This window comes from Heptranchias perlo, chromosome 8 (assembly GCF_035084215.1).
Source record: "Heptranchias perlo isolate sHepPer1 chromosome 8, sHepPer1.hap1, whole genome shotgun sequence".
NCBI lineage: Eukaryota > Metazoa > Chordata > Chondrichthyes > Hexanchiformes > Hexanchidae > Heptranchias > Heptranchias perlo.
In genome coordinates this window covers 35,040,295-35,056,635 of record NC_090332.1, presented here as the reverse complement: position 1 = coordinate 35,056,635, position 16,341 = coordinate 35,040,295, and the positions used below count along the sequence as shown (strand labels likewise).

The following is a 16,341-nucleotide window of genomic DNA, read 5'->3' as shown; positions in this document are numbered from 1 at the left end:
GGTATATAGGTTGTTACCTGAAATTAGGGGGCTGAGTTGAAAGATTGTCCACATGGAATTATACTCTCTTAAGGAGGATGAGGGGGAACTTAATGGAGTCGGGTGGGAGGAGAAAATTCTAGTTTTTGCGATCGCGACCGCAACCCAACTCCAACAAACGCGCCCAGTTTGGGTTTAATGTTGGCGCGTTTGGATGTGCACGCAGCCAATTCACGTATGTCGCGGCCCCAATTACTGCCAGTGAGTGGATCGTTAGCGAGGCAATTTACCTAGTTGACATACTTGAGGTAGGTTTTTTTTAAATTGATTCTGAAACTGATTCCAATTTAACGTCTCCAGCATGTGTTTCCTGGGACTTCTGAATCTCACCAGTGAAACAGAGACGAGATTCGGCCAAAGTTAATTTGGGTTTTTAAACCTGTGATTGACCCATCTTGCAGCTGGTCTCTCGGTTCTCTCAGGCAAATGTTTGGCTGAGAGTTCTTGTGTGGAGACTGAAAGTTCTTGTGTGGAGACATCTTTAGCAAAACTTTGGAGTCTCTCAAACTGACTGGATCAGGATGGGGGGCACAATGGATGTATTTCAGAGGACATCTGAGGAGGAAGAAAATGACCATCCATGATAGCCACGTCGTGCTGTGTTGGGATCTGCAGGTGCACAAGAGAGAGGCGCGCAACATCGATCTGGAGCACAGCAGAGAGGTTGCAACTGGCACAACCCATGTGAGAGGGCACATAGGCAGAGGCTGAGCTTCCTGGACCTCTCTGAGGAGCAGTGCCCACGCAGGCTCAGATTGAATCGGCAGGCAGTCGCATATATTTGCAGCCTCCTTGAGGATGAGTTGCTCCCTGCTGGATCTGGAGGCCACATATTGCCCGTTGCAGTAAAAGTAGCCACTGTCCTCAATTTCTTTGCCTCTGGATCCTTCCAGTGCGCCACTGGTGACATCTCCAGTGTGTGTCAGTCGTGTACACATAAGGCAGGTGATGGATGGATTGTTTGCCAGGGCGTCCGCATACGTGAACGTCCCCCATGGCGACAATAGCCAGAATGAGCGGACAGTGGGTTTCGCCTCTCTAGCTGGCTTCCCTTGGGTATAGGGCGCAATCGATTGCACACACGTGGCAATCCGAGGACCACCACATCAGCCAGGAGTCTTCATAAACCGAAATGGCTTTCACTCCATCAATGCACAGCTGGTGTACAACCTCAAGAAGCGATTTATGCAGGTGTGCGCCAACTTCCCTGGCAGCTGTCATGATGTGTTCATTCTGCGCTAGTCCAACATTCCAGATCTCTTCCAAACAGGAGACAGACTTAAGGGCTGGCTCGTTGAAGACAAGGGATAGACCCTGCAATGATTCATGACACCTTTGAGGAACCCCACCAACAAGACACAAGAGTAATACAACCAAAGTCACATGACCCCCAGGTGTATCATTGAGCAAGCATGTTGAAGGTACGCTTCAGGTGCCTGGATAGGTCTGGAGGTGCCCTTCAGTACTCGCCAGCGAGGGTCTCCAGTATAATCGTGGTGTGCTGTGGTCCTGCACAACAGAGTGCAGCAGAGAGGTTTAGAGGTGGAGGAGGAAGAAGGCACTCATCAATCATCCTGTGTTGGGCCAACATGGAAAAAGAGAAAGAGGATGAGGAGTACGAGGAGGAATATGAAGTTGGGGCACCCATCACCAGACCAGCCGCGCACATTGCTGCCCGGGAAGCCCTCATTTACACAGGTTCTCTTAATAACAGTGGCAATAAGAGAGACATTGAGATACTCAAGCCGGCTGGCACAACCACCACCAACCACCCCCCGCCCACCCCAACCCCACTGCACAAAACAGTCCTTCAACCATGCACACACCCATTGCACATCCGCCCAATGGCTACCATCATGTATTGGCATTCATCATGAAACAAATGAAAGGGCGACATAGCACTCGGGATGCAACAATGGCTAAGCAATACATTTAATGTGCCAATACAAAAAAAAAAGGGAACTTAACAACATAACATTTCTTCAAACACCCTTGAGCTTACCCTTGATGAACTACAATTGCTTGAACTTATGCCTCCTACTGCTTCTACGTGATGCATCCCCCATGCCTTCAGCAGAGGTTGAGGCAGGCTGCTCAGATCCCTGCCATGACCTGTTCAGGGGCAGACTCAGCCATCGGGAGAGGAGGCAGCATTTTGGGTACTGGTTGGGGGGGGGGGGGGGGTGGGCGGGTGCAACCGGTGAGACATGGGAGCGCTTTGAGTGGAGTTCCCATTTCCATGTCCCCTTTCGCCATCATCCCTCTCCCAGGCCAGCGCCACATTACTTCAACCACTCTGCTGGACGGCAGCTTGGAGCAGATCTGTTTCGCTTTGCAAAGCCGCGGATAAGATATCTGTCATCCTGTTCAAGGCAGCAGACATCTCCTGCACAGCCATGATCATGGTCATGGTCTGCACAGACTAATTTGAGAGCCGTGCTTGAAGCTCCATGGAGGCGGCCATTCTCTCCATGGCAGACATTCTCGCAATTACCTGCGACATCAATCCACTAATGTTAGAGTTGGACTCCTCCATCCTCTCCGCTATTGTGAAGCGTGTACGTGGCACATTTTCCAAAGGTGCAGCTGTACCTCAATCTTTCTCATTTTCAACGATGGCCCCCAGGGTTCAGCATCTATGTCCAGCTGAGCTGAGCTTGGAGAGGAGTGTGCCCTCCTACGTGGACTCTCCACAGCTTACCCTGCCACCGGTGTCTGCTTATGCTCACTTGTGAGTTGTGAATCACCAGGTGACAACCCAACTAACGCACTAACAGGACCCACTGAAGTGCGAGTATCTGCGCTGGTGCATGGCTGTATGTCCTGTGACGGTGCACCCTCAGAAGGAATGAGGTCCTCTGAGGAATCGATGTCATCCATCTCCGCACATTCTTCTTTTACGCGTGAAGGCCCTGGAAGACAACAGAAAGCGATATGAATTAGTTATGGCAAAGTAACAATCTTGCCAATCACCATACTCAGGTTTCTCATAATTCAGTCATTGATGAAATAAAGTCATCATGTGTGTGAAAGATGATTAAGTTCTGTCACCAGGCATATGCGGGTTCCCAATCTCTCCATATCTGATGGATAGGGATGCAGATGTCCCACTTATCTCCATGGCCTCCTCCTCTTCATCTGTCAGCTGGACTATTTGTGGAGGGCTACCTCCAGTCCTCATCCTCTCCCTTGCGTTTTGTGCTCTCTTCTCCTGCAAGAGGCAAAAAAACAGACCTGTGAGTGACTGAAGGTGACGTATTCACCCAATGGATGCAGTGTTTTGGGTGAGGCTATCATGTTAATTATATTTGTATGTTTTATATCAATTAGTGTTAATTGTATTCAGGCGGTGCATATCAATTAGGGACTCTCTTGTATCCATTTGTATAAGAGCTTATTTAGGGGGTGCACAGTAGGTAATGTGGATCTGTGTGAATAAAGGCTTAGAAGCAACTGAAGACCAGGCTCTAGTATTCTATCCTTCACTACCTGGCTATCCAATTTATTACATGTCAGACACATGCATCAGAGCGTGACTATCAGACAGATGCATCACAGTGCATAAGGATTGGGATGAGTGGTAGTGGTAGGTGCACAAATGGGGAGGTGAAGAAATGCATAGAAAGTGAAGGATGGTTGGTGCTGAAACTTAACTGAATGTGAGGAGTGATGTGATGGAATAGGCTTGCCAAGACAGAGTGAGAGGAGGGGTGTTGTACACCACAGGATGTGGGTGAATTAGCAACTGTACTCACTTTTCCTGACCTCATTAAATCATTTCGGCGCCTTCTGCACTACAGCCAAGACCTGGGCACCATGCTCCTACTGCTCAATTCTTCTGCCACCTCCAGCCATGCCTACTTGTTGGCAGAACCAGGTTTCTTCCTCCTTTCGCTTGGGTAAATTAGCTCCCTCCTGGTTCTCACTGGACCCAGCACTACTTCAAGTGAAGCATCTGTGAACCTGGGTGCTGCCCTTGCTGTCTTTGAATCCATAGCTTTATTTCCTTCTTTCTCCTCCAAAATCCATTTTTGCACTGGCCCTTTAAATAATAGATTTCAGATTGCATCATTCGGGTGCACATAACACCCACTGCGAAGCTTAGAGATGTGAAACCAAGAAGCAAAAATAATTGCCTTCAATTGAGTTGCGATCACAGATTCCAATGTGTTCACTTCACTTCCGGGTTTCCCCAGTGAAAATCTATCCCCCCGCTCTCTCCCGGCTCCAGGTAAAAATCATGGCCAGGGTGTCAAAGGAAAACAGGAAATTTAGGAATTTTTTTTAGTAATAGGATGGTAGAATTTTGGCACAGAATTCTAGGTCCTGGAAGAGAACAGTGTAACAGGGTTTAAAAAAGGATTCAATGATATCCTGTCAGAAAAGGCGATACAGGGCTATAGTCCAGAATCAGGTAAGGAACCCGATGGGAGGTTTGGAAGGGTAGGTTAGATGGACCAATGGTCTTCTCTTGCCCAAGACATGACCACATCACTACTATCCTACTATCTAACCATATCAATGCCTAACCTCGGACAGCCTGATACTAAACAATGAGTGCAAAAAATTGCATTCCCCAAAACTGAGTAACTCGATAAGACAATTCCTTCAAAAACAAATGTCTGTTTTGTAGCACATTTCTTGGATTTATTTCTGTTATCACTGCGCGTGTGTATGTAAAATCAGATATAATAGCTATTGTACAACATGCATTGGCACTGTCCTACTTCCCCTTTCCACGAAAAAAAGGGCAACATAAGCTCCAAATGACCGCATATAAAAAATTAATTTATTTTAGTAGCTTTGAAATAAAAATTAAGCTTGCATTGGTCCTAGAAAGGATTAAAAGCAGAAGCTCAAGAGACAATGCACAAAACTGAAGGCTGAGTAGGTTACACAATCGCAACATCACGATGTGGTTTATTTCCCAGTAAACCACTGCTCACAAGTTGTTTATCTGATGCTTAATACAGTCAGGGAGTACATCCAGCACTGACTCCAGGGAGAAATAGACTACCAAAATTAATTGACTGCTGGAACCACTGAATGGCAGTATAAAAATACAATATACATCAGGGAGAAGTGCCTCAGAACAAAGAATGTGTGTAAACCACCTGCAACAGCTGACATGCACCCTCTGCGAAAATCATTAGAAGCTCGGGTTTCTTGTGAATTAGAGGGGTTTCTTTAAGTAGCAAATTCATAAAAAGCTAAAGAATAAAAAATGCAAGTTTTTAAAAGGACATAAAAAACAAGCTATGGATGCATGTCACTTAAGAGGAAGACTGGGAGAAAGATGAGGCTTAAAACCAGCACCCTGCAGATTTCTAACTGTCCGTGAGGCAGTTGGAGGCAGGTAGTTGCTCAGCATTTTAACCAAGTGCTGAGGTTGTTCACAGAAATGGTGTTTTTTTCCCAGAGAGAGTTTAGCAATAATAATTAATGAAGTATCTCAATACATGTTGAACTTCCTACTTTTATGGGCTTTTTTCCCCTTTCACAATTTGCATCAGCTATTTTCACTTCCTTTAAAATTATAGAAATATCCCCCCCCCCCCCAACCCATTCTCAGCTGTTGGGCTGCAGACACACAAGCACGTAGCACTGCTGTGCACTCCAAATAATTGGAAAATACTACAGCTGGAGTTGAATACAATGATAGGGAACTGAATTAATATTGGCAGAGATAAGTCATTGACCTTAAGTACTTCAGTGAGCTGGATAGGTTACTTCAGCTCCTTCAGTCCAATGGGCTTGATAAATCCTCAAAGCTAATTCCCCAGTGAAGTCATTAAAACTAATTGAGTATTTAAGAAAAAACCATCAGAAGTACAGGTGGGAACAAAAATTAAAGATGTTAAAGTTACTAACTCCTTGTAACTGATTTTTAAGAGAAGTCCTAACAACAATGCTTTATTCTTTTCAAGGATGATTTAAATACTTCATGTCAATAAAAGTTTGTAAAATAGGCCAGTCTATTTTGCTATTTCATTTTTAAGAAAGTAGTATTATCTATTTGGTTAAGGCAGTGTTCAGCTAAAAAAAATTTGCTTCATTTTAAATCCTCGGTTTACTACTTTTACAAGCAATTAATGGCACAGTAATCAAAAGTGCAGACATTAAACTTGTAATCATTTTGCAGAAGAAACAGCACTCCTTCTGGCATTGTTCACTCCTACTGCTCAACAATCATGTACACAGGGTCCCCTACTCGAATCATTCCTTGTTTGTCAATCCCATAGTGTGATCCAAACACAGGGACAGATTTGTAAATGTGTTTCTCAGCTGGGTCGCACTGGCGGTGCCTGAAAGAATAAAACAGAGAGTCGCTGACATCGGCAAAACTCACAAACTCTTTCATACCAAAAACATGTGAGCAATATGTGAGTGACATAAAATACACAAATCCATATTTAGATACAACCAAAATTCATCCCGACGGCATTACTGTAAATAGTAAAGGCAACTCGTATGAACATCTGTTATAGGAACAAATTTATAAGACAATCCCATTTTTGGTTATAGTTTTAAATCCTAGAACCACAATAATTAATGTATATACCATATGTTTCTTTCTTCAACCCCAACGCAGCAATGTGCTCATGAACTTTCCATACTTGTTGCAATACTTCAGTTGCACTGTCGATGGCAGGCGAATACAGTCCTGAGTTCCATAGCACTAAGATATGTATTTTATTTGGCAGCGTGAGGCAGAAGTTAGCACCACCAAATAAATATCGATAAAAATTAAATGCCTTTCCAGCACACTCTCACAATGGTACCATAGGAATTACAACAAAATACCAGAAAGGAATAGGACTGCACTGCATGGGAAGTCAGAGGGACTATTTCATCCAGGTCAAAGGGCCACATTGTTACTTTTAATGCAACTGGTCAGAATTAAGAGTCCACAAATAGATGTGTTTTTAAATAGAGTGAATGTCAGCATATTACTATTTTTCTGATACTTCTGAGTGGGTCAAGTTAAAAAAAAACAATTCCATGGCAGCACTTCACATGGTACACTAATAGAGAACAGCCTGTTCCTAAACCCCTCCAATGGTATTGGAAACATGTGCCACATGGGAAAGGGGAATAAATTACAAACTACATTTACCCCTTAACCCCTAAGGTGCCACCAATCAGAAAACTCATTATGTGTGTGTCTGCTCTGCTGGGTAGCCTCCTTAACTCATGAGCTATCTGAGAACCAGATGTTTTGCAAGAGATGTCATAAGTATAACCTGACCACTTTAATGATGCAACCAGTCGAATCAAATATCAAACATCAATCAATCAAATATCATGATTTGATTGGCTAATAAATATGATTCAGTTTTCGACAAGTCAACTCCTTCATAGTTCAGAATATCTAGGCATTTAAAGGAAGGGCATCCTTTAATCAATGTTCAAGACCAAATAAGATGGATTTGTGGCAGATAGTGGAAACAGTTGCAGGAAGGGATGTATCCAAGGCTCGATATCAACCATTAATGGGTTGCAAAGAAACAAGCAGTTGCTGAAGCTTCGCATCCTCAATGGATGAAACCACATTCAAAGGGTATGGTGTGTATCCGTGCTGTGGTTAGGAGGATGGTGATAATACACTTAAATATCTTACGATACATTATGCTGGGCACTTATGAAGAGTTCCTGGTTGCTGCTGTCCACCTAGTGAGGGCTCAACCCTCTTACGACCAATTAGTTGAGTACCTCCTGCAGAGGCGGGGGGGGGGGGGGTGAGCGGGAACATAACTTCTCACTTGGCTCTAAATAACCCTGCAAACCAATGCCTTTATGCGTCGCATGGTCACGAATGGACAAGCAACGAGAAGCTGGTCAATGCTCTGTGCTGGTAGACTGCACAGTTTTAGTTGGGTAAACTCCAGCAGTACTTCAGGCAGGGTCTAGCACCTAGATTCTTGAGGATTGTGATAATACACTCACACATCTGAGGTCTGCAGCTGTGGTAATTGCCACCAGCTAAGGAGCCTTCTGGCTTCTGTCCAAGAACAACTGCCAAAGGCACCTATCTTTTTGGGCCCTCCATATCCTTACTGCTTTCTCCTCTCAGATCCTACGATCTGAGCAGGGTTGGGAGCAAAGCCTACATCTTCCAGGTGCTCTTCCTTATGGGCACTGGACTGCCCGAGGTTGAGGCAGGACAGTAAGCCAGAAGGCGTTATTATGTCCTTCTGCCTCGGCATAATTTCCATTCTTGCTCTTCCTGTAGGCACAAGTGATCTTTCCCACTCAGGGGACTCCCAGGAAATCCCCAGGCAACATATAATGGGCAGAAACCCAATGCCACAAGTCTCTGCATCTTTTTCCTCTTTTCACATCTCAGGAATGCTTAATCTTGGGTGCAAAACAGAGGAACATCAGTCTTTAAGAGGAGGGAAGAATGCATCCGGGTATACAGAACATAAAGGTAATGTAAATCCAGAATATTATTTCACAGTAAGTTAAGTTATTAGAAACAGGAAACATAACTTTAAGTTGGTGAAGAACACATTTTTTAATTATTAGGACGATTTTTTTTGCTCAAAGGATGGTAAATAATGGAATAATCTGCAAGGTGGAATCGCAGGGGCATTCACAATGAATGTTAGGTTGAGAGAGTTAGGGTTTTAGGGATGAGGTCAATGGGCTTAATTAGGGATGAGTTCAGTGGGCGAAGTGGCTTTTCTAGTCCTTTTGTTGCTGTTATGTTTTTATTCTGTGCTTTCCAAATAGCTCCAATAATGACATCTAGTGGCAGCAGGATTACCTGCTGCCTGGCCTAGTTTTCCAGTCAATATTTGGTATGGAGACGGACAAGATAAGCTTATTAATGTGACATAGTGAAGGTCCTTTCTGGTGTGTTCCATACTGTCCTCACATTGTTCTGAGTGACTGCATCCATCATTGCTTCTATTATCATCATCAAACTCAACAATCCTCAAAGTATCTTTCAATCAATCAAATTTCAATATTCAAATGAGATGAATGAATTATCCTTTGTACAATCTTTATGGCTGGGTCACCAGTACCACCTAAGGCCCATATACATTAAATTTTTCTTGGCTAATTTTCTCCCCTCTTCCTCTCCTGAAAGCGTCAACCTCTGCTGGAGTACGATTCCACAGAAGTTGAACACCCTCTGGTACCTCATCCAATTATCTAATCCTCGTGTGTGACCCTAGGCTGTGGATGTTGACAGGGTATCTGATTGTGAAGGACATTTTAGCACTGCTGATCTGATCCTCATCCAACATCCATACATGCAACAGATCAGGAGCAGGAACCTTAACAGATTTTCCCTCCCATAGCCCAGGAGCACTGAGGCAATTATTGATTCCTTACCACCGCTTGTAGCTAACTCAGCACAGACCATAATTTGAACTTGAGGTTTTCTGACATGTATATCTTTACTAACTGCGGCATCAGGAGTTTATATGAAACATTCTTATGAAAAATGCAGAGAAGTTGATTTACAAAGTTTTTTTTAAACTAAGCATGCTTTGAACTTTAGACTCAAGTTGGAATTTTTTGATAGATGGACAGCAGTCGGTTTTGTATTTCCATATATTGGGTACAATAGGGAGAAGGAAAACGGACGAACAGCCAGTCTTTTTACAGCCCATCTGCCAGCTCTGACCCACTTTCCCTTCATAACAAAAACTTGGACATTTGCTTATTCCATCACACCTTATCAGAATACTGACGTTCAGCACACTGAAGAAATTCGTCAATTTTTAATTAAGCACACTGATGCAAATTAAAAACTACAAAATATATACTAAATTACAATGAATTCTAGTGACTTTCTGATAACAGTGCATAATCTGTTTTCAAGTCAAATTTCAGTGCCATTGTAAAATTAAGAAACAATTGCTAAATAAAAGATTCCTTTGAATTGCTTGCCCTATGCTGCTTTAATAACTTTACAAAAAAAATGGTGTGCGTCACAATGTCAAGGAACTCTTCATGTGAAATCGACATCTTTAATTTGTGATCGAAAGTAATTTGATAATGATTCTGCGTTGAACTGAATCCAAACAGTGGGCAAAAAATGATGCAAAACTACGTGAGCTGTACTGAATTTAGTCATGTGAAAAAATCTTGAACTCAAAAGTAAAATCATGGGATATGCGATTGAAAAGAAACAAGGAACTTTGTGTGGACTCTTCCGCCAAATTGAAGCTAGGCTAGAAAACTGATGGACTTGACTGTGGAACTTTCAGTCATCCATCCTACCCTCAATTTAACAAGTCTCACACATGTATCATTTTGTTTAAGAAAACAGCACAACCAAGCTAATGGCAGCAGAAACAGCATAGCAATCTGTTAATACTCTTCTGCGCTGGTGCAGTCCTGAGTAATGATCTTCAAGTACGCATTATTAAAGGGGAATGGGCATGGTGGTGGGGTACTACCTGATGGGTGAAACAAAGAGGGAAGGGAAATATTTATATATGTAAACCCTGATATTTACATCGAGTAAGGTTGCTCTCCTTAACCTTCCCCTTCATTCTTTTTGTTTTCTTCCTTTCTGATCTTTATTTTATTTATTTCTTTTTATGCTTTTCACCCTTTATTTGTTCTAGTTTAGAAAATTTAGAAATCCCAGTTTGATAATCCAGTACTCAAAAGAACAGATTCAAAATTAGAAGATATTTGCAGTTATAGTATAGTTTACTATTTTTAAACAAAAACACAATGCACTCCTATTGCTCCCTGCAACAAAAGGGATCTTCTGAATGCACATTTCTAACTCAGTGGATCCCATCTCTAGCCATATCAGTCATAGTGACAGATGTTAGTTGGTTTATTCCACTTCTCAATGCACCACATGCTGCCCAAGAAACCTGCTCAGGCAGAAGGTGTGGAGAAACCTGCTCAGGCAGAAGGTGGCAGCAACGTACAGCTGCATTGTCTTCAGCCCACCAATATATTAAACAGTGGTTCTACCAAAGTAGCAAGAATGCTACTTTAATTATATTGTAATAGATTGTGGTTGCTAATAGATTTGCTGTATTCTTCCTTCCAAGTAGCTAGGGGTCTGGAGCGTGATTTCTGATTATTAACATGCTCGTGATGTGAGGTCCTTGAATCCTATTCCCTTTCTGAAACTGCACTCCTACTGAGGTCCCACTCAATGCTCCCCTCAATGATTCCTGAAATCTTAACTAGTGAGAAAGAAGTAAACTGACAGACATTCAAAGAAGAAAATTGACAAGTGTTCACAACAGACACCAATCACGTGCTCTAGTTTATAATCTATTCAGTGCCAAGCCCAAGCAGTATGGAAATGGGCTTCTGGAGCAGGTCTCACATCACTGGGGTCCTGACTGCAGTTCTGCTGGCATTTTCACATTAATAGACACCCCAAACTGTTTTGCATTGATGCAAAAGTACCAGTATATGTGCAGCCTTATAATCATCTTGCAAGTTATCTGCTTACTACTCTTACTATTCCTTAATGCTTTTTCCCACAAAGAAAAAGGGCGGGACTGCCAAAACTAGAGCCCCCTGGATGACAAAGAGCATACAGGGTAAGATAAGGAAAAAAAGTGAAGCTTATGTCAGATACCAAGAGCTCAATACTGCAGAAAGCCTAGAGGAGTATAAAAAGTGCAGGGATGAAATTAAAAAGGAAGTTAGGAAAGCAAAAAGAGAGGGCATGTAAAAATACTGGCAAATAAAATAAAGGAAAACCCAAAAATGTTTTATAAATACATAAAAGAGCAAGAGGATAACTAAGGAAAGAGTAGGGCCTATTAGAGACCAAAAAGATAACCTATGTGTGGAGGTGGAAGATGTGGGTATGGTTCTTAATGAATACTTTGTGTCTGTCTTCACAAAAGAGGGGGTCGATGCAGAGATTGTAGTTAAGGAAGAGGAGTGTGAAATATTGGATGGGATAAACATAGCGAGAGAGGAAGTATTAAGGGGATTAACATTTTTGAAAGTAGATAAATAAAGTAGATAGGCGCACTGTGGCTGCAGTGTGTACGATCCACAGGATGCACTGCAGCAACTCGCCAAGGCTTCTTCGACAGCACCTCCCAAACCAGTGACCTTTACCACCTAGAAGGACAAGGGCAGCAGGCACATGGGAACAACACCACCTGCACATTCCCCTCCAAGTCACACACCATCCCGACTTGGAAATATAACGCCGTTCCTTCATCGTCGCTGGGTCAAAATCCTGGAACTCCCTTCCTAACAGCACTGTGGGAGAATCTTCACCACACGGACTGCAGCGGTTCAAGAAGGCAGCTCACCACCACCTTCTCAAGGGCAATTAGGGATGGGCAATAAATGCTGGCCTCGCCAGCGACACCCACATCCTATGAATGAATAAAAAAAACCAAAATAAATCGCCAGGCCTGGATGAAATGTATGCCAGGCTGTTAAGAAAAGCAAGGGAGGAAAATGCGGAGGCTCTGACCATCATTTTCCAATCCTCTCTGGCTACAGGTGTGTTGCTGGAGGATTGGAGGACTGCTAATGTTGTACCGTTGTTTAAAAAGGGAGAAATCGATAAACTGAGTATCTATAGGTCAGTCAGTCTAACCTCAGTGGTGGGCAAATTATTGGAATCAATTCTGAGAGACAGCATATATCGTCATTTAGAAAGGCACGGGTTAATCAAGGACAGTCAGCATGGATTTGTTCAGGGAAGGTCATGTCTGACTAACTTGATTGAATTTTTTGAGCAGGTAACAGGGAAGGTCGATGAGGGTAACGCGTTTGATGTACTGTACATGGATTTTAGCAAGGCTTTTGACAAGGTCCCACATGGAAGACTGGTCAAAAAAGTAAAAGTCTATGGGATCCAAGGGAAAGTGGCTAGTTGGATCCAAAATTGGCTCGGTGGCAGGAGCAAAGGATAATGGTTGAGAGGAGTTTTCGTCAACAGTGCTATCAAGCGGCACTTACTCACCAATAACCTGCTCACCGATGCTCAGTTTGGGTTCCGCCAGGACCACTCGGCTCCAGACCTCATTACAGCCTTGGTCCAAACATGGACAAAAGAGCTGAATTCCAGAGGTGAGGTGAGAGTGACTGCCCTTGACATCAAGGCAGCATTTGACTGAGTGTGGCACCAAGGAGCCCTAGTAAAATTGAAGTCAATGGGAATCAGGGGGAAAACTCTCCAGTGGCTGGAGTCATACCTAGCACAAAGGAAGATTGTGGTGGTTGTTGGAGGCCAATCATCTCAGCCCCAGGGCATTGCTGCAGGAGTACCTCAGGGCAGTGTCCTAGGCCCAACCATCTTCAGCTGCTTCATCAATGACCTTCCCTCCATCATAAGGTCAGAAATGGGGATGTGCGCTGATGATTGCACAGTGTTCAGTTCCATTCGCAACCCTTCAAATAATGAAGCAGTCCGAGCCCACATGTAGAAAGACCTGGACAACATCCAGGCTTGGGCTGATAAGTGGCAAGTAACATTTGCGCCAGACAAGTGCCAGGCAATGACCATCTCCAACAAGAGAGAGTCTAACCACCTCCCCTTGACATTCAACGGCATTACCATCACCGATTCCCCCACCATCAACATCCTGGGGGGTCACCATTGACCAGAAATTTAACTGGACCAGCCATATAAATACTGTGGCTACAAGAGCAGGTCAGAGGCTGGGTATTCTGCGGCGAGTGACTCACCTCCTGACTCCCCAAAGCCTTTCCACCATCTACAAGGCACAAGTCAGGAGTGTGATGGAATACTCTCCACTTGCCTGGATGAGTGCAACTCCAACAACACTCAAGAAGCTCGACGGCATCCAGGACAAAGCAGCCCACTTGATTGGCACCCCATCCACCACCGTAAACATTCACTCCCTTCACCACTGGCGCACAGTGGCTGCAGTGTGTACCATCCACAGGATGCACTGCAGCAACTCGGCAAGGCTTCTTCGACAGCACCTCCCAAACCTCTACCACCGAGAAGGACAAGGACAGCAGGCACATGGGAACAACACCACCTGCATGTTCCCCTCCAAGTCACACACCATCCCGACTTGGAAATATATCGCCGTTCCTTCATCGTCCCATGAACGAATAAAAAAAACAGGAGTTTTTGCGACTGGAAAGCTGTTTCCAGTGGGGTCCCGCAAGGCTCAGTATTATTTATTAATGATTTGGACTTGAATGTGAGGGGCTTGATCAAGAAATTTGCAGATGATACAAAAATTAGCCATGTGGTTGATAGAGAGGAGGAAAGCTGTGGACTGCAGGAAGATATCAATGGACTGATCAGGTGGGCAGAAAAGTGGCAAATGGAATTCAATCCAGAGAAGTGTGAGGTAATGGGCTCGATTTTCGCACCCCCGGGCGGGTGCGTTTGTGGCGGGGGGCTGCGAAAATCAGGGATTCCCGGGGCGGGTCTGGAGCCCGGCTCCAACCCGCCCACTTCCGGGTTCCCCAGTGACACGCTGACATGCGCGCGCAGCCCCCGCAAGTGGGACTCCCGCCGGCAACTAAAGCCGGCGGGGTGCCACTTAAACAGGTACTTCAGGTCGTTTACAGATCTGATTGACCTGATATTTTAGGAGGGGTGGGATTTTGAAATGAACTGAGACTGTTTCCCGTACTGGGGGAAACACTCCCATTTCAAATGGACATGTTGCAGCCATCAGCCTGTGGCAGCTGCAAAGGTCCATTTGACAGGTGGGGAGGGGAGACCCTCACTCATTGCAGGAGGCCACTCTGGACAGAGTTTGACCTCCACCGCCCTCCTCCTAACAATAAAATTCACCAACTTGCACACTTACCCCGGTGTCCAGACACATTTAACTACCTTGCGGACCCCCTCAGATGTACATCTTCCGGATGGGGGCCGCCGTAGCTGCAGTCATGACCTCCTCGGAGGGCGAACAGCATCACCAGCCTCGCCGGCCATGCCGTCCACCTCTGACACGTGGAGCTCCACAACACGGTGCTGTGACACATCCACCTGCACATCAGGAGGGAGGGAAACCGCAGAGAGAGATGCGTCGCAGGGGGCACTACCCTCGCCACAGGGTCTACAGACCGAGGCTCAGCTTCCTGGACCTCTCTGAGCAGCAGTGCACTTGGAGGCTCAGAGTCACTCGACATGTAGTCGTGGACATCTGCAGCCTCCTTCATGCCGAGCTGCTCCCGGCTGGCCCGAGCACCATCTTCTTACCTGTTGCTGTCAAAGTCACCACTGCCCTCAACAACTTCTCCTTCGCATCCTTCCAGGGTGCCACCAGGGACATCGCCGATGTCTCTCAGTCATCTGCACAAAAGAGCCCTTCAAATACACCTACACCCACTCTGCAGTGACCCAATGGGTGGCATCAAGTGTGCATGTTCATGGTGAACCCCATGAAAGGGACCTATTCCACAAGCCAGTCAAGAATGGGCAAGACGTGGCAGTAGTGGTGATAATAATAATATTTATTGTGCATGTGGCAGAAAAGAAATATAAATATAAAACATGACAAATCATCAAACACCCTTGTGCATCCCCTTTGTGCTCACAAAACCTTAGCCTTGCGTTTCCGGGAGCCCCTACGTGGTGCTACCCCTGTGGCTTCAGCAGAGGTAGTGGCAGGTTGCTCTTGTCCATGCCATGCCCTGATTAGATGCTTTGAGCTGACGCCCTCTGGGTTTCGGTGCCCGTGAGGGCCCCTCCAAAGACTGCTCCACCTGCACCTGTGCAGGGGCAGACTCGGCCACCTGGAGAGGGGGCAGCATTGCGGGTACTGGTTGAGAGGGGGGCAACGGGTGAGACGTGGGAGCGCTTTGAGTGGCGTCCCCACTTCCATGTCCCCTTTCACCATCATTCCTCTCGTGGCCCAGGCCCACATCACTCCTTCCACCCTGCTGGACAGCAGTTTGGAGGGCTTGTGTGAGGCCTTGGAAGGCCACTTGTACTGTCAGTCTGTTTAAGGCGGCAGAATTCTGCTCACCCTGAATCCGAACAGCCGTTTTCAGGGCCTGAATGGACTCATTGTTGAGCCATGCTTGACGCTCGATGGAGGCTAGCCTTTCCTCCATCGCAGACATTCCCGCACCTACCCGCGACACTATCTCAGAGATGCCTTCACGTCCCTGCGACACTATCTCGAAGATACCCTCCTGTACCTGTGCCACCATTCCCCTCATGCAGGAGTTAGACTCCTCCATCCTCTGCGCGGTTGTGGAGAGTGCACGTGGCAACTGTTCCAGCACCTTGGCAATGTGCTGCTGCCCCTCGACGACTCTCCTTTTCACGGCTGGCCCCCAGGGTTCAGCATCTGGGTCCAGCTGAGCAGTGCCTGGAGAAGAGTGCTCCCACCAACG

General features: G+C 45.4%; 1 protein-coding gene across 1 annotated transcript in view; it reads right to left on the bottom strand.

Moving 5' to 3' along the window:
* Positions 1 to 4,806: 4,806 nt before the first annotated feature.
* marc1 (mitochondrial amidoxime reducing component 1) overlaps positions 4,807 to 16,341 on the bottom strand; it is a 58,968-nt gene continuing 47,433 nt past the window's right edge. Inside the window, exon 7 of the mRNA XM_067988959.1 lies at positions 4,807 to 6,344. Within this exon, the coding sequence (XP_067845060.1) occupies positions 6,215 to 6,344 (130 nt within the window). The 3' untranslated portion in view covers positions 4,807 to 6,214. The remainder of the gene's footprint in view (positions 6,345 to 16,341) is intronic.